Raw genomic sequence first — 20,855 nt, forward strand, 5'->3', positions numbered from 1 at the left:
GACAGGGACAGACACTGCCAGGGCTGCCAGAACGAGCGGGTCTGTGTAGGTGAGACTAAACTTCTCCATGTTCCATAATAGGATATAAAAAGAGGATACAGCCTCTAAATCACCGGCAGGAAAACAAGCCACACAAAGTAAACCAAAGCATAGGCAAGGAAGCCCCTGCGGGAAAAGACGTAGGAAAAAAAAAAAAAGTAGAAGCATTAAAAGCAGAAAACAGAATACAAAACTGAGGAAACCTTAGAAATGAATATGTCTGCTGTGTCACCAAATACAAATGGGATACAGTCACATAAACATTATCAACCTGAATAAGAAACAAAACTGAATGAGATAGATAGATAACATAATTTTTTAAAAAGCATCAGGAATAAAAGACTCAGATTGAATGGGAGGGAAAAAACCCACCTGGCAAATAGATGACCCAAAATGTCAGGTCAAGGTATCAAATGACAAAGAATGAATACAAAGAAATACTATAGAAGTCACAGGCCCATTTCGTAAGTGTAAAGGAGACAATTATACATAGGACGTAAGTGTCATTAATTGTGTACCTTATAGTAAAAGAACAGAACACACAGAATGCAGAAGAGCAGGTCACGAACAGACGTCCCAGCAGCGGAGCTGACCTTGCCATGTAAGCTCGTGGCAGAGCAGCCACACCAAAGCCAACGCAGAGGATGGGAACGGTACGAGTAACACCCCAAGCTAACACCTGTGCTTCAAACTCTGTATCATGAAATAATTCATGCCCTTTTTTCAACCTGTATGGAACATTTACAAAAATCAAGGCCACATAAAGAACACAGAAAATGTCCAAGTGTGCACACAAATGTCCGAGGTCCTCTGCTTCACCCGACATTTTACAGAAGAGATTGGGCTTGTGTCCTCATCCCCCAGCCCTTTCCATTGTTTATATTTCTGGGTCATGTTCTGTGGTGGGATGGAGAATTATGGCCGGTGCAACGTGAACACAGTGCAGAATTGGAAATTAAACAGGTGGGGTGAAAATCTGACTATGGGAAAGCTGAGCATCTCTTCCTTAAATACTTCTAAATCTGTATACAATAACAAACATATCACATATCAAAAATTTCAGGAACGGCCCCAAGTTGAGCTCAGAGATCAATTCATAGTCTTACATACTTAAGTAATTCAAAAAGGAACCCAAACATATAAACTAAGCATTAGACTCAAAAACTAAGGAACAGAACTAGAAAATTAAATCATATGTTATGCCAGAAAAAAAGAGAAAGAAGACAATAAAGATTAATCAGAGAGACTGAGTAAGAAGCAGTGATTGGACCCACAGCACGGAGGCTCGTCTGAGCTGGTTACAGGGGAAGGCTCTCGGGAGCCAGTCTGCGTGTTCAGGACATGGCCCCACCTGCAGTCCTCGCTCCTAAGGAGGCTGAGGCAGGAGGATGTCTTGAGGCAACAGAGTGAGACCCTATCTCTAGAAAAATAAAAATTCATTATGAAAACCTTCAGTGCCACATAAAACCAGAAGAAAGGACATGACCAATGCCAACCCAGCTTCGACGACCACCAGCAGCAGCAATTTCATTTCATCTAATGATGATCCTTTTTTTCTTTATTTCAAATTCCACAGAATGAAATATCTCACTGATAGATAATTAGAGATAAATCATATTTTTAAGAATAGGTTTTTTTTCCCACTAACTTAAATTTAGGAAAGTAATTACAGATGCACGGGAAGTTGCAATAATTCAGAGAGGGTGCAGGTCTGCCTCAACCAGATTGCCCCACTGGCTCCAATTTCTTTCCCTAGAAAACAACATAAAATCCAGAGACTTGACACTTGTCACCACTAATCAAGGTGGAAAGTGTCTCCTTACCACAAAGGCCTCTGGGTGCAGTCCTGTGACTTAACTCACGATGGCACTGGCAGGGCGCTCCCAGACGCAGTGAGGCACAGGGACTCACACCCGTCCATGCCTCTTCTTGCTACTTTCCACGTGTCCGGCATGTCCCCTGAGAACCACATCGCACCGGCCGTAATTCTCCATCCCACCACAGAACATGACCCAGAAATATAAACAGTGGAAAGGGCTGGGGGATGAGGACACCAGCCCAATCTCTTCTGTAAAATGTCGGGTGAAGCAGAGGACCTCGGACAGCAGATGCAGCCACCCTGGGAGGCCGGAAGGAACTCCCTGGTGCCAACTGAAGCCACCTCAGGAGAAGAGTGTGATCGTTTTAGGAAATCCTCTGAAGAAAATCATAGCTGCAACCAACAATGTTAGAAGCCTCTGTGTGTTCAATGGGGGTTGCCGCAAACCAGAACGAGACTAAGCAGCCAAGAGGGGTGGGAGGGTTTCCACATCCTTATCCGTCTCCCCCCAGGCTCACGTCCTCTCTGGGTCCCACTAGCCCCAATCGCAAGACCCGGACTCAGACACACCCAAGTGGGACACGTGGAAATTTTAACTGCAGAGTAACTATTCTCACATTTGTCAACATTCTGAAGGATTCCTTGAAATGTATTATACACTGAAAAGTCTCATTTTTCAGCCAAAACCGTTGCTGATGAAGAGCCGTTTTTCTACAGTACGCTCCACTTCATTTGATTCTCCCCTTGGTGCATATTTTTTCCAAAAGTCCTATTAAATGACAAGCTGAAACAACTGAAGCAGTTGTTCAAATTATGAAGAGATAAAACTGTTCTTAAGGTATGACTTAAATAGTTTTTCTCTTTTGAGTAATAAACTGTATCAATAATGCAGGAAGCTTTACTCAAAACGTGTTCCAAACTTGATTATCTAGCAGAAAGTAAAGCTGCTCCCTGCCAGCAGCAATACGAACATGGCTTTCAACTTGCTGCCCCAGGAGCTCCAGCCATCTCCCACCAGGTGATACCACTGCTCCACAGTGAGGCCAGCCCAGGATGCTACTTCCGTGGAATTCTGTGCATAAAGCCCTGTGCTGCCTGTGCCGGCCGGAGCGCGATGTGGAGACAGCAAAACCATCTGTACTACTCTGCTCTGTGATTTAACAAAAATGCAAGTGTTAGATTTTTTTCTTCTACTCCTTATTTCAGAATTATCCTTAAAGCTCTTTAAAAAATGCTTTTAATGTTTCTAATTTGTTCTATACCCCTAAAAGGGGGAAAAAATCTTTTGGAAATATGTGCAAGCTCAAACTGAGCAAGAGCCCAAAATAAAAACCTGGCATGCAGTTGGTAACTTGGCTCTCAAGAAGTGCACAAATGTACTTCCTGGAAACTATAAATAGAACCAGGCCTTACCCCGTACAAAAAATGGTGAAATATTTTATGTTCTTGTGTAAATGCAGCCGCTAAAGGCAAACATGACCTCCACAAATTATGGACAGAGAAAGAATAATCCATCTGATATGCTGCTCTACTAATGTTACAGACCAGGCACTCTGGAAAAGATTCTAAGACTTACAACTATAATGCAAAGGCAATGAGAGAAGCTAATGTGTTACTATTACACACTCATTCCAAGTGTTTTTGCCGTATTATATATCTCCTTAAGCCCTCACAATTCCACGAAGCAGGTCCCAGCAGTGACGCAGTGACACAGACAGGTAGGAGGAACACACAGGCTGGAGAGTCCTTAGCAGCCAGCCCAAGACTACTAGTGAGTGTTGTCACCTGCATTCAAATCTGGCCTCACCTCCTCAAACACCACTGCCCGAAAGACAGCAGCCCAGTCCTCTCACGGCCCTCTCACCTCCTCACTCCAGCATAAACCACAAACAGTTCTTTGAAAGCTATTTGAATACCTGAAACTCAAGGGATAAAAAGAGTATCTGAAGGGTAAAAATAGTTCCAGTGGTCTAGAAAGGCCAAAACTCACCTGCAATTGTCTTTGCCATCTCAGTTACATAAGGTCAAGTTTACATAAGAACAAATTTCAGAATTTTCCTCTTAGCAACCTCTGAACGTTGGGTTATGTATTTCATCCAGCAGCTGGGCTGAAGTAAGGGTCACTATTACCTAACAGTAACGGTTGAAATCTTTAAAAATAGAAGATGTTTCTTGCACTTGTGGAGAATAGAGGACAGTGGGAGGTGGAGGGAGGAAGGACTGTCTTCCGGGGAGGGCCGGCCTCTTCCAGCCGCCTGTGGGCAGCAAGGAGCCTTCCACCCCGGGTTTTCTGGAAACCAACAAGACATGGAGTATCTTCCCAGGGCTTTGTGGATCACTGGGGTCAAGAATAATCCAACAGGAAGTTGGACAGGAGGGTGGTTGAGACTTTAGTGTCTAGAACAGTAGTTCTCAATCTTCCTAATGTCATAGCCCTTTAATACAGTGTGTGTGGGTCGCAACGCATAGGTTGAGAATTGCTGGTCTAGAAGATGCACTCGGAGAGCTTGCTAGGCTGTCACTTAGCCTCCCAGCCTTGGTCTCTGGCACATGCAGCATTTAAGCAAATTACAGGTGGGCAGCCCTTGGGAAGGGACTACTATTACCACCTCTGTAAGGAGCAGCCACTCCCACTCAAGCGGCCCAGCCACCTATCCCTCTTACTGCCCAACAGATAACTCTCGTGGGACACACGCCACTTTATGAACCAGGACTTGGTAGAAACTGCATGTTAACTCCAAGCAAACAGCACCTGTGAAAGGTCAGGAACAAAGCCTACTTCTCAGACCTCATGTGGCACCCTGTTCCTTCGGAGAATTCACTTCTGAGCTCTCTCTGCTTCAAACCCTTAGCCACCCACCGACAAGTTCAAGCTCGGGCTCATAACTGCCTGTCATCGCTAAGGGTCATGCATCTGATGCCAGCCCTGGTGACCCTGGGGCACTCCATCCACAGCCTGGGTGCACCTCCATCAACCAGAAGCTTACAGCCCAAAGTCCCAGCATCCTCCCTGACTCTCTGTCTCCCTCCCAGCCCACCTGCTGTCAAATGTTTCTGGGAATCTGAACAATCTTCCCCATACTTGCTATGTACCTTCAGGTGAGCTCCTGCCCCCCAATTTGCTGCCAGGCCATATGGCCACCACAGTATTATATGGGTGAAGAGGTCTCCGTCTTCTGCTCAGAACCTCCTGGAGACCCCATTTCACTCAAAGACCAAGCCTAACTGATTACAATGGCCTTTTAAATCCTGGGTGACTATCTGATCACACAGTGCAGCCCCCTCACCAGCCCCCTTCTCTGGCCTCCCTGGGGCCCCAGGGTTCTGCCTCAGCCTCATGCCTGCGTCTGTCCCCCAAGCTCCCTACGAGTCCTCCTGTTTGCTCACACTCTGTCCTGGGGCAGGCCTACCCTAAACACCCTAGGTAAACTCACAGCCTGTGCTGGCTTCCCTTGCTCTTCAACTTACTGAGTTTCCTGGCTGGTGTCTCAGTCCCCTAGCCTGAGCCCCAGCATAGAGGGTCTTTTTACCTCTTTCATTAATGTGTACACCCTAAGTGACAACAGCGCACTCGGCATCCACTATGAATGGATGAATGGAAGTCTAGAGCCTTTGGTGACCACTCCATTCAGAATGCAGAAGCCCCTCCCCTGATGGCCTGCTGGGCCTCCCCACAGCACTTACTGCCTTCCAGCATCTTCTAACATCTACAGGATTTACAATCAACAAGTTTGATTTAACGAGAACTTAGAATTCTCATTAGAGAGGGATACCCAGCAGGCCAGCAGAGAATTTAGAATTCTTGTTAAACAGAGAATTCTGTTTAACTTGCCCAACAACTAGAAAATACAAATTCATCTTAAAGATGAATTAAAGATTCATAAAAATTGACCATAAAGCAAATCTCAACAAAATTCAAAGACTATTTTCTAAGCATGATGCAGTAACTTGGAAATCAATAACCAAAGATTACTTAGAAAATTCATGCTTTTGGAAATTAAAAAAAGCTTCTAAATATTTCATTTTTTTCAAAGAAAAAAACCCATAAAACAAATTTCAAAATAACTCTCTTGAGAAACAATAAGGCTTTTACAAAGTATTAATGCAATATGCCTTATGAATTAAATACTACAAATTAAAACTCATCCAAAGCGGCTCCATCTGTACCCAGAGGGAGCACTCATATAACCGTGAAAGCTCACATTGAAAAGAGAGGCTAAAACTAATGGGCTAAATACTCAAGCTAAAAAGCTAGAACAAGAATACGCAAGTGAGCCCGCAGAAGTAGGATGGAGGTAAAAACAGGAATTAGTAAGGAGAGCATAAACACACCGCACAGCAGCCACCAAGGCAGAGGCAGAGGTATCACTGACGAGCCACCCCCCCCACAAAACCAAGCCCACACTTCCCATGCTCCCCCCCCCACAAAACCAAGCCCACACTTCCCATGGCCCCCCAACAAAACCAAGCCCACACTTCCCATGCTCCCCCCCCCACAAAACCAAGCCCACACTTCCCATGCTCCCCCCCCCACAAAACCAAGCCCACACTTCCCATGGCCCCCCAACAAAACCAAGCCCACACTTCCCATGGCCCCCCAACAAAACCAAGCCCACACTTCCCATGCTCCCCCCCCCACAAAACCAAGCCCACACTTCCCATGGCCCCCCAACAAAACCAAGCCCACACTTCCCATGCTCCCCCCCCCACAAAACCAAGCCCACACTTCCCATGCACTCCTACAGATTGGCGTGGACACCACCACCTCTGTGGCTGGCTGCCCCAAGCCCGAGGGTGAGTGAAATCCACCTGAAGGGGGAAGAGGGTGGGCTCAGGGCCCCCCACCCCTGCCCTCAGGAGGCCTTTGTGGAACTTGGAGTGCCAGCCTCCCCGGCTCCCAACTAAACCGGCAGGGCTGGTGCCACTGGACACCAGTGGCCCACCCTCTCCTGCCTAGACCCCTGGCCCCTGCTGGGTTTGCTTCCACGTGTTACAGTACTCACATGTTGCTGTCAGGTCCAGAAATGGAAACCTTGCTCAGAAGACAGGCACTTTCCCTTCCCAGAGGGTACGGCGTTTGTTCGTATGGGGACAATGCTACATTAGGTTAAAGGGTGACCACTGAAAATGGAATTGTTTCAGCTGGAAACAACATAACATGGCTAAGAGTTAACACAAGCCACCCCTGTCCCCTTATCCACTGGATGTGCTCTGAGACACCACTTGAGGGGTTCACAGATGCTTTGGATACATTTTACAATCTCCAGCCTTAAAGTGAATAATGCAAGGCTGGCAAAAAAAGAAAAAATGAAAAAGCTCTTTAACCACAAATGACATCATGATGCATAAATTCATTCCTGGATAGTATTTCTGGTATTGATGACACTTCTAATGCACAAACAAAACAATATTCTGAGCCGAAAAAAGAAATCCTTTCTCCTACCCACTGAGAACTTTTGAATATGCCCTGGAGGTGCTCAGCTTCTGCATCAAGACAGGCTGAGGTCACTGGGGAGCTCCCTACGAAATAGAAAAATAACCACTCTCAACTTCCTCACCTTGGGGTTTCTGCTGCATGTGTGGACACTCCCAAAAGCATGCAGACCAACGGTTTCTCAGCTGTGCTGAGTGCGCAGGACACCATGGCCCGCAGTGTCTGGCTCCTTGTTACTCATGTCCCTTTCCCAGACAGGTGAGTTCCGCGTAAACGTGGGTCTGCAGGAGCAGCAGCAGCAATGCAAACTTCCAATGGGCCAGAATGACTTGGTGGCAACATAAATAAGCCAAACAATCTAAGTTCCACCCAGGACAGGGAAGGCCTTTATCTTTCTCCCCCCAGCACCAGGATGTTAAAAGGACATTTGGGAAAAATGGTGCAGACGCACTGGCAGAGAGTGGAGCCATAGCAAGCGGCTGGACAGGCAGGGTGGTTGTTAAGCACCACGGGGTGTTTGTGGTCAAAAATGTCAGAGTGGACAGCATCAGTAATCCCTCCTTCAAGAGACCACTGACACTTGCCAACACCAACAACCACACACACATACACATACACACACATACGTACACACACGCACACATACATAACACCACACACACACACATACATACACCACATACACACACATACGTACATACACGCACACATACATACACCACATACACACACATACGTACACACACGCACACATACATACACCACATACACACACATACGTACATACACGCACACATACATACACCACATACACACACACACGTACACACATGCACACACACACACACTCACACACACATACACACATACGCACACACACAGGCGATAGAACATCCACACAATTCTGGGAGTCAGAAAGAACGTGATGGATAGTGGGGAACTGTCTTGTCAGACACAGCAACACTGGCATGATCCCAGAGGTGGAGGCCAGGCCAGCCGAGAGCAGATGGCCCTGTTCAGGGAGGGCAAAGGTCCCCAGACCCAACCTGGCCCCACACAGCTGGCAGGAGGTCGGGGACTCCTTTCTGGAGAGGGAGAGGGCTCAGTGACGATGTGGAAGTCCTGAGCTGTACACAGGATGCCGTGGTCTCCCTGGCCCAGGAGAAGGGAGGGCAGGCCGCCCCCAGACAGGGACCAGAACAGGAGGCAGCAGGAGCTCAGGATGCTGAGGGAAACCGTCCAGAGGGGAGTCTGCCCAGTCACATGAGCACCCGAGCACCAGAGTGTCTGCAGGACAGTGAGCAGAGGTGGGGCACAGCATCAGTCTAAAAGCAAACGGCAGTCACTCCCACCTGTGTGGGGCACCAGCCCTCAGGTGAGGTATGCTGGGTGGTGTGTGGGCCAGCAGCTGCAACCCTGGGGTTCCTGGCCCTCCACATGCCCTCTCTGCCAGCTCCACCCATCAGAAATTTCCTCAAGAGGCCTTTCAACACAAGCCACAGGGTGGCAAGAACGCAACAGAGCACAAGACTGGCCAGTGCCAGGCTCTCCTGTGTGCCGGACATTGTGCCAGCACTTGCCTTCGCCACCTGGTCACCCATGCAGCAGCCAGGGCCAAGTCACCCGGTGATGCCAGAAGAGCCAGCCCAGGCTTGGAGGAGGATCCACCTGCTTTTGAGGCTGCTTAGCCCATCAGAGGCAGACTGACCCTGCTGCCCCAGCCATAGCTCCCATGCCTTGGGCTCTGCTGGGCCCCGGCACAATCCCTTTCTGCCCCCTTTCAATATTGTGCCCAGAATGGGAGGGGAGAATGGAGCTATCATCGAGGAGGAAGACAAACGGGTAAAAACACAGGCCATGCTTCCACCCCAGACAGGCACTGGTCCTGGCCCCGCAGCGTGTCTGGAGTACGTGTGGCATGCCACTGCTTCTGGAAGCTTGCAAGTCCAGTGGGTGAGAGGACAGTCAGGAGTGACCACCTCCCAGTGTACAGCAGATTGCGTGAGAGAAAAACTCTGAGTCAGAGGAGGACAGGGGCAGCGGATGGAGAGGACTGGACAGAAGGCAGTGGGTTAGACCCCCCTTGAAAATCACAGGTTTTGGAAATTCTTAGAGGTAGCCAATCTTCAACAATGCAAGAGAAACTGAAATGTGAAGCATACTCAGTACCACGCCCAGTGGATAAAGGGGTGTCTAAACAGACAGCACAGCTCTTGGGCCCAACTATTCTTAGCTATAAAGTAAGGGGCCAATACACCTGGTACTCAGAGGTGACACTTAGGGTGTTTCTAAACAGCTCACACATAACACAGTCAGTGGTCATTACAAGGCCGCCAACCCCTGCACCTGGTCTTTATGTCCTGGCCATTACATAGGCTCTCAGGTTAATTTGACGGTGGAACTGTAAAATCTCTCAACGTTAATTTGAACTAAGTCAATCAAACCATGAGCATGTTTTCCTGATTTTTCAAAAAAACTAGATTTTACCATGATATCCTTGTATTCTACATTTCACTTTTCCTTCAAAAATTACAACAAATAAGTAAGATAAATAGCAAAGCAGGCAACACATTACCTGAGGAAGGGTGGCATTTACCCCAGGGGGCAGGTCGCAGAACCAGCAGGCCAGGCAGCCTCCTACGCCCCCACCGCCATGTGCCCGTCCCTCCCCCACTGCAGCCACAGCACTGGGCTGGGGCCAGAGAGGCTGATTCCTGAAGACATTTCCTGGACCGGAGGAGACCGCTGAGTGAGGGCCAGAACCAGAACGAAGAGGCCCCAAAGCTCTGTCCTGGCCACTTCCCTGCCTCGAGCATCAGGAGGAGCCACTCTGAGGAACCACCAGGGTGGCCGCTGCTCCTTCACTGTGCCCACTCCGAACCCAGGACCTCCAGCTTCACATGAGAAGCACCCAGAGCACCAAGCAGGAATACAGTCTTGCAAATAAGGATTTGTCAGCAGGGCTCCATTTAGTAAGGTCAGTGACGGCTCCCTGACGGAGGGGGACTTTCACCTACATTCTCAACATTACCCCCAACACAATGAGGACAACATCAAAACACATCTAGGACCAGGCATGGTGGTGGGCTCCTGTAGTCCCAGCTCCTCAACAGGCTGAGGAGGGAGCTTTGATGACAACGCTGCATTCTAGCTGGGGCAACAGAGTCAGACCTTGTCTTAAAACAACAACAACAACAACAACAAAAAAGAAAACAAGCCAACTAAAAACACACCTGGGAGGGAACATAAGCTTCAGGTACCAAGTAACTTCAAATAGTTCCTGTTAAACCTTTAAAAGTAGAGGCAATTCCTTTGACGGTGGGGTGGGCAACTAAATACCCTTTAAGGTTTCAGAGTCCAAAGCTGAAGGCAAACATCAATGTTTTATTACTTTGGAGAAGTTCTCTACAGTTTCTATAGTATTTTCCCCTCTTAAGATGCCAGAATTTTCTTTTAAAAATTATGCTTTTAAAGACACCTGCACTTGAATGTTTATAGCACCACAATTCACTATGGCAAAGACGTGGAAACTTCCTGGTGCTCACCAGCACATGAACGGGTTCTAATAAAATGTGGCGTATGTGCACCGTCCAGTACTCAGCCATAAAAAAGTGACAATCTGGTATCTTTTGTGAAACCAACATGAAACTAGAAACCATTCTAAGTGCAACCTCACAAGAATGGGGACCCAAACCCGGACGAAGGTGCATCTCGTGAAAATGAGCTGGGGGAGGGTGAGGAGGGGCTGCGGGCGGTCACAGCTGTTGGGTACAGGGCACAATGTCTGGGTGAAGGGCACACTTACAGCTTTGAATCAATCTGTACACAAATAAAACATGTAAACAAAACATGTGTATCCCCTAATACACCATAAAAAAATTTAAAAAAAAAAATTTTTTTTTTTTTTTTAAACCGTGCATCTGACATATCCTTAAAAAGAAACCCCCTTACTCTCTGACAGATGCACTTGTTCATGGGGACACAGGTGTTGAGGGTGACCTGGGCCCTGGCATGTTTCTCTTTAGACCCTTCAAGTTGGCCTCTGCTCCAGGACAGAGGGCCCTGGTGTTTCCGAGGCTGTCTTTCTCCCCAGTAGCACAATGTGCCCTTGCTCCTAATTCCATGCTGAGTGTCTCTGGGAAAAGGACTGCAGGAACTGAGGATTCTCACCCCTTCAGAGTGCCTGGTGGCCATGAGGAGTGCGTCCTGGAGCTGGAGCTGGAGCATGTGCTCACTGCTGTGCCCTCTTCCCTCCACTTTGCTCTTGGGCAACCGCAGCCTCCCCCATGGACCTCTCCACTGGGCCAGGCAGCCACATTCTTGTGCAGCCCTGCTCTGGGTTAGCTCTCCCCATACATCTAGTACAACGTCATCTTTTCCATAACACGTACATAACATGCATTGCTTTTATAGCCAGAGAAAACAAGTCTACTGCTTTAAAAATTACGATATTCAGTAATGAATAACATTTATTTTTTAGTCCCCTGTGGTCTAACCCCATGGCACAGCTGGGTTTGTAATCCTGCTGGGCACAGCAACCTCCTTGCTGATGACTTTGCCTCCCCTGTCCAGCATCTCCTCCCCTGCCAGAGCTCATGGTTCTCCTTCTGTACTCTACAGGAAAACACAGGCATTGGAAGAGGACCCCGGTCCCACCCGGCCCCCTGCCATGTCTACGCCCAGGCTCTGCCTTTTTGGTCAAGGCCCCATCCAAGAGCAGCCCTTCTGCTCTCCGAGAAAAGCACCTCTGGGCAGGGGTAAAGGCTGCAGGCTGCCTGTACGTGTAACATTCTGTGTGTTCACAGACGTGAACTATCATGTTGATACAGAATAATATCAAAATACTACCTGTTCTATATTGGTGGCAGGGAAATATTATATGTGCTCTGTCAGAATCTAGCCTACAGTTAAAATGTTTAAATCAAGGAACAAAAAGTATAGGGAAAAGGCAAGTCTTCTTCACACGTGGATGGTTAAGATGGTTAAGAGGGAAGTTGAAGAAATCAACAGTCCAAAACAAACAAAATTTTGGCCTTTTCCTCCTCTGGTATTGGTTAAGCATTCTAAATTCAAAATAGTCCAAATCCCAAACATTTTGAGCATGATGTTCAAAGGAACTGCTCACTAGACATTTCTGATTCTGGACTTTCAGATTTACTGTGCTGAGCTGGTCAGTAAAGCACAAATATCCCCAAATCCAAAGACATCTGAAATCCCAAACACCCTTGATGCCAAGCATCTCAGATAAGGGAGACTCGTGTGTCGATTTTTCCAACAAAAGTGGTATGTTTGCTTGAGTTATCTAATGTCTCGATTCAAGATAACATAATATAAACAATATGAATAATGCTTTTTTATTGGAAATGAGAATTTATTAGGACTAAGTGTATTGAAAAAGAATCATAAGCAAACTCCCCCAAACAATTGTGCTGAACGTGCTGCCAGTCACAACAAGGAGAGGAGTCAGCAGGCCGGTGGGGTTCAGCAAGCATAGGGGTTCAAAGGGAGCATGTGCCCACAGTGGGTGTGGAAGAAATTCCTGATGATTAACGTGTGTGTGTGTGTGTGTGTGTGTGTGTGTATGAAAGTTTGTTTTAATACTTTCAATTGTCAAAGGAATACTTAAGATTAAACCCAGCCATTAGGAAATGTAGTAAATCTAGCAAAGTGGTATTTAGCATAAAAATACACCTAAAAATACTTCTACCTCTGTATAAAAAAAAATGTGGTTTAACAGACATTTTGTAGAAATCTCCACCTAGCCTGAGATTAGTATTTCTTTGTAGTATCTTACAGTGAACCAAGCTGATCAAAATGGAGTTTGAAAAAAATGCCCTTCAGCTTAGAGGTTGTCTAAGGTGTATTTAACAACAGGCGTCACGCACACACCACACCAGCGTGCATCCTGGCTCTGCCTGCGGAGGGGGCACAGCGTCTGCACCACCCACAAACACTCTGACCACCAGTGCCAGTTAGATCTGTAGGGATGGCAAGGCATACAGAGCCACCCTGTGACTCTGACCACTGGGAATCTGGTCCCCAGGAAGGTAAATGACAAGTGTTGATTTTATGGGGCACACTTCCCAACATGCCACCTCCCAAGCTGGGTGGTTCAGCCCAAAGGAAAGGAATGAGGGTAACGGACCAAAGGAGCCGGCTGGACTAGACCTGGTACTGTCAAGGGGGTGCTGCGACACTTATCAAGAAACTACTGAAAAGCTGACCTGTCCTTGATCTTTGTAGAACTTGCAGAGAGGCGTCATCATCATGCCTGAGTCACAGTCAGTGGGCAGCAGGGCAGGTCCCAGTCTGCACTGCACCACACTGTCCTCAGTCTGTCCCCACGCTAAGCCACAGTCCCATCTCAGGTCTGGGCAGGCAGGACACACTTCCCAAGCCAGAGTGTCAATTTGAAGATCACCTCTTCTGGTTCCCTACCATCTCTGCACAGCCCACCCAGCTGTCTGAAAACTCTTACCGCCATCCACACCTAGGCAAGCACAGGCCCAAACTACACAGGACTCAGTGTCTGAACAGTGAGAACACTGGCAAAGTGAACTGGAGAGAGTGACAATCAAAACTGTTCCCACTGAGCCACAGCCTAGAACCTGAGCACCTTCAGAATAGACTTTAAAGCTCTCCCCTCACCCCGACTCCAGACTCAAGTGTTCTGGGGTCAAAACATAAATTCACACTCGGTAGGAATAGAGGTAAAGTAGAGGTGACAGAGACAGGGAAGAGCTACCCTGAGCGTCCCTACGGAGGCTAGAGCTCCATGGCCCAGGGACACAAAGTACCTGCCAGGACTGCTGCAAAGACTCCACGGGAACTTTGTGTTTGGGGAAAAGCCACAAAAAGACCCCTGGCTGACCCTGAAGAATCACTAGGCAAAGAAAGAGAGCTCTTCTTGAAAATGTCCGGCCTGACTTCAAGCTCTTGCTTCAATTTCTTTTCAAGAGCAACGGTTAGGCCCAGTGGAGTCCCATGGAAGACAGAGCCAGCGGGACCACAGCAAGGCTGGCTGTCCAGGAGGGTGCGGCTGAGCGAAAACCAGAGACCCAAGCCTTCAGGACACAGTGGTAGCAGGTAGCAAGGGCCCAGCAATGCTACCCACCAAACACATGTGAAATGGGGACAGTCACTGAGCCCCAGGGCTTCAGGAGGCTTGGGCTTTATTCTCATAAGGCAAGTGGCTGTGAAGAATGGTGCCCACACTAGGGTTTAAACCCTGGAGGAGTCAACACAGAAAGAGCTGTTTTACAGAAAAAAAGAAAAAGAAAAAGAAACAAAACAAAACAGTTTCCATGGGGCTAGGACAGGGAGATCTGCCCGTGGTGGTGCAGCTGACCGTGCAGGACTCCTAGCCCCAGCCCAGGCTCAGCTCAAGTTCAGACCTTCCCACAGACCCAGCCTGCACCCACCTGCCTTTGGGAAGAGCACACCCTGAGGGCCTAAGAGGAAAAGGACCAGCATTTCTTTACCATAAACAGCACTAAGCCAATGCCAGTTTCATTTCTAAAGGGGAAAGCATCTCCTCATGCTCCGCTAACAAAGCAGACCTGCGCTTGCTCCAGCGAGGAGGGGATGGGGCAGGGGAATTAACTTACCTGTGCTGGACATGTGGTTCACACGGGCAGGATTCAGTAGCTCCACTGGCTGGTCTCGGCCAGAAAGTCCATCTGGAGAACAGAGAGGGCAACGGGCTTTAGAGACAGTGAGCATTTCGGCCACACCGCTTTACACTGAGAACTGTGGGGAGCAGCTCCTCCCTAGCCACGGAAGACACGAGTCTTTCCCAGTGATAAAGGACAGCAGTTTACATCTATCATGGACTATTTGTGTTTGCCAAAGAAAATAAAAGACATTTTGAAAATAAAACAGTCCCCAAGTGAGATATGGCAAGCATAAATTTCTGGCCTAAAAGCAACAGGCTTAGCCATTTTGGTTTACTTCTGTATAGCAACCGCATTATACCTAATTGTGGTTATCAGAGACGAGCTTTCCTGCAGACCACAAGCATTTAGACAATAAAAACAAAGGCACTCCTCTTCCTCACCCCATCCTGACGAGCGGGCTGGAAGCCAACAGAAGTGCAGGGGGACAGCAGGCGACTCAGGCCCAACAGGCTTGGGGAGACGCTTTCAAGGGTTTACGACTCACGGAACCCTTCTTTGGAACCCACTATTAGACCAAATTCAGGAGCTGCTTCCATGTGTTCAGACTCTGCAGAGACAAGCCCGGGACCCACCCACCACATAAACCTGGCACAGGCTGGATTTAGACAGCCCTAGATTTCCTGTATTTTCCCAGATAGAAAAGAACAAAAACTCTGGCAAGATTTCCAGGAATCACACTTTTAAAATTAGCTTCTTCTAACAAGTGGTGTAAAGTGCCTTGCAACGACACGCATGTCATTACAGCTCGCGCAGGAAGGTCAGCTTCCTTACTGGTCTACACAGGACACACACTCCCACTGCCAGGTCAGCAGACTGGAGGAAAATCTGCTTTTACCGGAATGGATAACACCCAGCATAGCTCAGGTTCAAAATGCAAGGACAAAAGCCACGGCCTCAGGTGCTCCTGAGAGTTGATGCCAGCTGGGAGGAGATGAGGGTGGCCCTGAGCCCCACGTGGGAAGCCTGCGTCTTCCCCCCACCATAGTCAACCCTCCCCAGCAACTCCGAGGTTTCCAGATCTCGAGCAGAGAGATACCAGGCACGTTTGAGGGTGAGCTGACCCAGGAGGAGGAGGATGGGCAGGCCACAGTGACACCTTGGAAGCTCCCACCAAGCCTAGATAATCATCTCACTATTCATACATTCCATCCTGGGAGTTGGCTGATGCTTGTGAAATAAAGCCTGGTCTCCTAAGAACCTTGACTGCTACTCAGAAAGAGACCCCGAGATAGTGGTGAAAAGCACTTTTTAAAGTACATTTATTTACTCTGTTGAAAAATAAATTGAAAGTTCAAAGAGTATGTTAAGTATTTTTTAGAAACCCTGCTGTGCTTTCAGAAACACTAACAGATGCTTTTGAAATTCTCAGCATAGCTGTGGTTTTCCAGTAGGAAGGGGTCAGGGGTGCAGTGCTGGGCAGACCACCTGCCAGGGCTCTGCAGCCTGCTCTGAGGCCACCAGCCAGGCCCACTGGAGAGGATGCTGCACTCAGGAGTCCACCCAGCGAGTGCCTGGAGCTAGAAAGCTTAGAACCAAGGAGTGGAGAAACTGGCCCCCAGGCGGGGCGTAGTGGCCAATTTCTTGGCTCACAGGAAGACTTAATCTTTTGAGTTTGGAGTTGGCTCCTGAGTTTGCCCAACCCCAGCCCTTAAAGTCTCATTTCCCCAGGCCACACACACATGTGATGCTCGGGAACACATCACTGCACGACAGAAGGAGGACACGTCCAGTCTCAGTCTAATCAATCCAGAGCACAGCGTGCCATCGCCCTGTCTTGAAATCCACATGCAGCTCAGTTGAGTCTGGCTTCATCCATAAAGGGTCTGGGCACTCGGCCTGGCTAATGTCCCACCTGCTCTCAGAAGGACACCGGCTGACCACCAACAGACCCTGCTATCTGCTGAGAGCATGGCAGGCTCCGTATGTAAGCCTACCCTTGAACCAGACATGTCCATCCTGAACCACCCTGGGTTGACACAGAACCCACAACTCAGGGCTCTGTCTCAAAAGCTGCAGTGGTGGGCATGCGTCTGGAGCCTTCTGCACTTCCGACCGAGCAGCTACAAATCAGTGGTTCCCATTACTGCCCCCTAGGCTCTATTAATTTGCCAGGACAGCCCACAGAACTCAGAAAAACACTTTACTCATGTTCATGGGCTTATTATAAAAGGTGCCAATGAACGGCCACATGAAGGCGCAGGAGGCGAGATTGTCAGGGTCCCACGGGCAGGAGCACCTGTCCCAATACCGCCGGGCATATCTCACTCCCTAGTATGGACACATGGTCACCAGCTATTAAGTTCTAGAGCTTTAACAACCCAGTTTCCAGTCCCCACCATGCTGCCCAGAGGCCAGCAGTTCCAACCCTCCAGTGTCCAGGTCTTCCTGGTGACCAGCCCCATGTGACAGCTATCTGGGGGCCCCATCAGCAAACACTAAAGAGATTCCCAAGATTTTAAGAACTTCGTGCCCAGGAACCAGGACAGAGACCAGACGTGGTCCCTCTCTCCCTATGTGACTCTGGGCCCAGCTGGCATCATAATAACCCACCAATGTAAACCCCAAACCCTGCCATTTCCATATATTTGTGGAGCGGTGGATGTATCTGAAGCGGGTACTGTTCTGACTCAGCACGTCAGTATTGAGCGCTCTGCCTCTCAAGGAAAGGAGCAGGTATGAAGCTCTGTGCAAACAGCAGGAGCCCTCTTAATGCACAGGTGCCTGGGGGCGGGGTGGGGGGCACTAGCAGCATCAATGTCATGGCCGGACAATTGTGACCTACAGCACAGAAGCAACACTAGTCCCCTATCTCTGCAGCCCTCAGCACTGGACCCTCAGAGAAGCACGGCTTCTGGTCCCTGCTATGGAGGGAGGGCAGCATGGGCAACGAGAAGCCAGAAACTAAAAGGTGTTTTGATGGGGGTGGGGGGTGGGGGTGGGGCGGCGCACAATGACACGACCTGTGGGCAGCCCCGAGCAGGGCAATGTGGAATGACTGTTGTCTGACAGGAAACAGAGCTTCAGGCAGAAGTGGGGGGCAGGGGGCTGAGGATCTGATGTCAGACCAGACCCATCCCTCACGGTGGCAGTTCTGAGTCTTCTGGTCAGCTGGTGCCAGGGCCCATGACGAAGCCCTGGGCCTTACTGCGGTAAAGGCCCAGGCCTGGGCCTCGACGCCTCTGGAGCCTTTTAAATCCTAGCTCTGAATTCACCTGACTCTACCCAAGAACTCCCGGCGGGGACTGTGGCCAGTGGTGTGTGCAGTCACCTGTGAAGGCAGAGAGAGTTGCCACTGCAGTGTGACAACCAGAGCTGGGATGAACCCAGATGCTCCAGACAAAACTGCACACCTAACACACTTCAGACGTGAAGCTGGACAAGTCCTGAACAGAGCAGGTCACGGTGGGATGGCACTTTAGTGAGCAGGGGTGACAGGGCTGACAGAGCTGGCTTCAGAGCGACCTGCAGCTGGGCAGTAGCACTCGGCAGGCCAAGCAGGTGGGAGGCGTGGCCATAGCCATGAAGGTGCACAGGGCAGCTGCTGAGAGCTATGTTTTCAGACATCACAGTCTGGAGTGAATCACAATGAAATTATTTAGGAAAAGTACAGTTTCTATGTTCTCCTGTCTCTGTGTTAGAATTTCTGAGAATGAGGAGAAAGCAGAGGTAAAACCTAACATTTATAAGCAAGAAAATAATCAAGATAAAGTCAGAATGGCATTCCCTCATCACCCATGGGCTGCAAGCAGGTTCTGGATCTGCCAGTCCTTGGGAATCTATTTTTTTTTTTTGGCCAGGGCTGGGTTTGATCCTACCACCTTAGGGATATGGGACTGGTGCCCTACTCCTTTGATCTATTTTTGATGCCCTACTGGACAGGATAAAAGTACCATGTATCTTCCAGTGGCATTTTAACTGGCTCAGGGAGCCAGGGGAGGAGGCACCCAGCTGGAGGGGAGGCTGTGGGAACCCAGGCACCTCGGTGTCCTTATGACCACAGAATGGGCCCCAGGGAACTCCAAGCGCCTACAGGGTCAGCTGCAGCCGACTGCACCACCGTCCCAAGGACATGGCAGAGGCACGCCATGTAACATGGAACTGACAGGGTAGTAGTAAGAATTGGTTAAAATTCAGGACTAGGTAGATTAGAGATGTACACATAAAACGGAAAGCCAGGAAACTTCTAGATGTCAGTGTGTTAACAAGATGCAGCTTGCCACAGGGTTTGCTGATTAAGTGTCCCCCTGGAGGAGTAGGGCTAAAGGCAGAGTGTACTGGCTTTTCAGGGTCTACCTGGGACTGGACACAGAGGGTGTTTCTAGACAGAGTCTTGGTCTTCTGGAGCCAAAGGAACATAACTTGCAACCCACCTGGCCTAACCAGACCCTGGATTTGGGGAAGGGCCCTGAGGTGCTGTGCAGATCACCCAGGACCAGCAGGGAGGGCCACCTGGAACCAGCACTGTCCCAGCTGGACCAGCTCCAGTCTGAAACTGAACCTGGGCAAATGGTTACTTGCTCATGAAGACACCTTTGCCCTAGGGACTCAAATCACAAAAGCAGAACTCCAGACTCCTAGGAATTTGCTCTAATCCAGACTAAGAAAGAAAGAAGTAAGAGGAGGAAGTAGAAAGGTAGAACACAAGGGGGCAAAAAAGCAAGAAGGAGGGTGGCAGTGAGGGAAGGAGGAAGGTCAAGGCCAGCTGCAGCCCTGCCCTCCTCACTGCTCCCAGTGCTGGGGGCAGCAGGAAGGTGGAGACGGCCTGGCCAGCACCAAGGGGTCCAGCCACTGTAAGGCCCTGCTGTGACCATTCCCTCCCAGGGACAACTGAGACACACCCCACTCCACCCCGAAAAAAACACGAGGGTCCAGACCATGGCACAGTTAACCAGATGGGTATTTCTACAACAACTCTCACGTAATAGGACAAGACAAAAGTACTTTAGCAGCTACATAAAAAGGACCAAGCCCTGCTCTGATACCTGTGGTTAAAGCAGCATTTTACTGCCACACCAGACCTTATGTTTCTTAGGCCTGTAAAGACAGTGTGGGAAGACCCTGCACACAGGTGCAGCTGGTAAGGGAGGGGTTGGAACCGGGAGCTGTGCACCTGCCCACCTGGGCACAGCCTCCTCCTCCTAAGTCACCCGGTCCTTCCCAGAGGACTAAGGGCCCCCACCATCTTCTTACTCTTTAACTGCCTACTTTGAATTCTAACTTTTCATCAGCTTTTTTTCTCAACTGAGTTATCTTTTTGTTACAGAGCCAGAGGAATTCTTAAGAAATTCTTACTACTACCCTATCAGTTCCATGTTGCAGACACCACCTCAAAGGCGACATTCATCAGGCTATTCCTCTAGTGCTTATGATTTTGTGCCAGTTTCAATAAATTCTCATCTACCTGGAGCTTGCACAGGTCTGTTAACACACTGTCATCTAGAAGTTTTCTGGGTTTCTGTTTTATATGTACATCTCTAATCTACCTGGTCCTGATTTTTGTGGATAGTCTAAGGTAGGAGGTTTGTGGTTTTATTGTTTTTGTTTTTCTATGAGAACAGTCAAGTGTCCCCTTGCCATTCCTAAGAAGTCCCATCTTTCATTAGCTCTAAACCAAATCTTGGTCCCTTTGGCCAACTTGTTTACATGTGCCAACAATTATACAATCTTGAACACCATCATTTTACGGTAATTCTTAATACCTGGGAAGATAAAAAGCCCAAATTTCTTCTTCGGAATCGTCTTAGGTAAAATTATTCCTTTATTGTACCATATAATATTTTTTTTTTTAAAGATAGAGTCTCACTTTGTTGTCCTCAGTAGAATGTCGTGGTGCTCACAGCAACCTCCAACTCCTGGGCTTAGGCGATTCTCTTGCTTCAGCCTACAG

At 48.7% G+C, this 20,855-nt stretch overlaps 1 protein-coding gene across 3 annotated transcripts in view; it reads right to left on the reverse strand.

Annotated features, from left to right (window-relative positions):
- Positions 1-20,855, reverse strand: part of HDAC4 (histone deacetylase 4) — a 319,199-nt gene that overhangs the window by 151,108 nt on the left and 147,236 nt on the right. For all 3 annotated transcript variants that reach the window (XM_053597110.1, XM_053597111.1, XM_053597109.1), the window contains exon 3: positions 14,900-14,971. In XM_053597110.1, the coding sequence (XP_053453085.1) occupies positions 14,900-14,971 (72 nt within the window). The remainder of the gene's footprint in view (positions 1-14,899; positions 14,972-20,855) is intronic.

This window comes from Nycticebus coucang, chromosome 7 (genome assembly GCF_027406575.1).
Source record: "Nycticebus coucang isolate mNycCou1 chromosome 7, mNycCou1.pri, whole genome shotgun sequence".
Classification (NCBI taxonomy): Eukaryota; Metazoa; Chordata; class Mammalia; order Primates; family Lorisidae; genus Nycticebus; species Nycticebus coucang.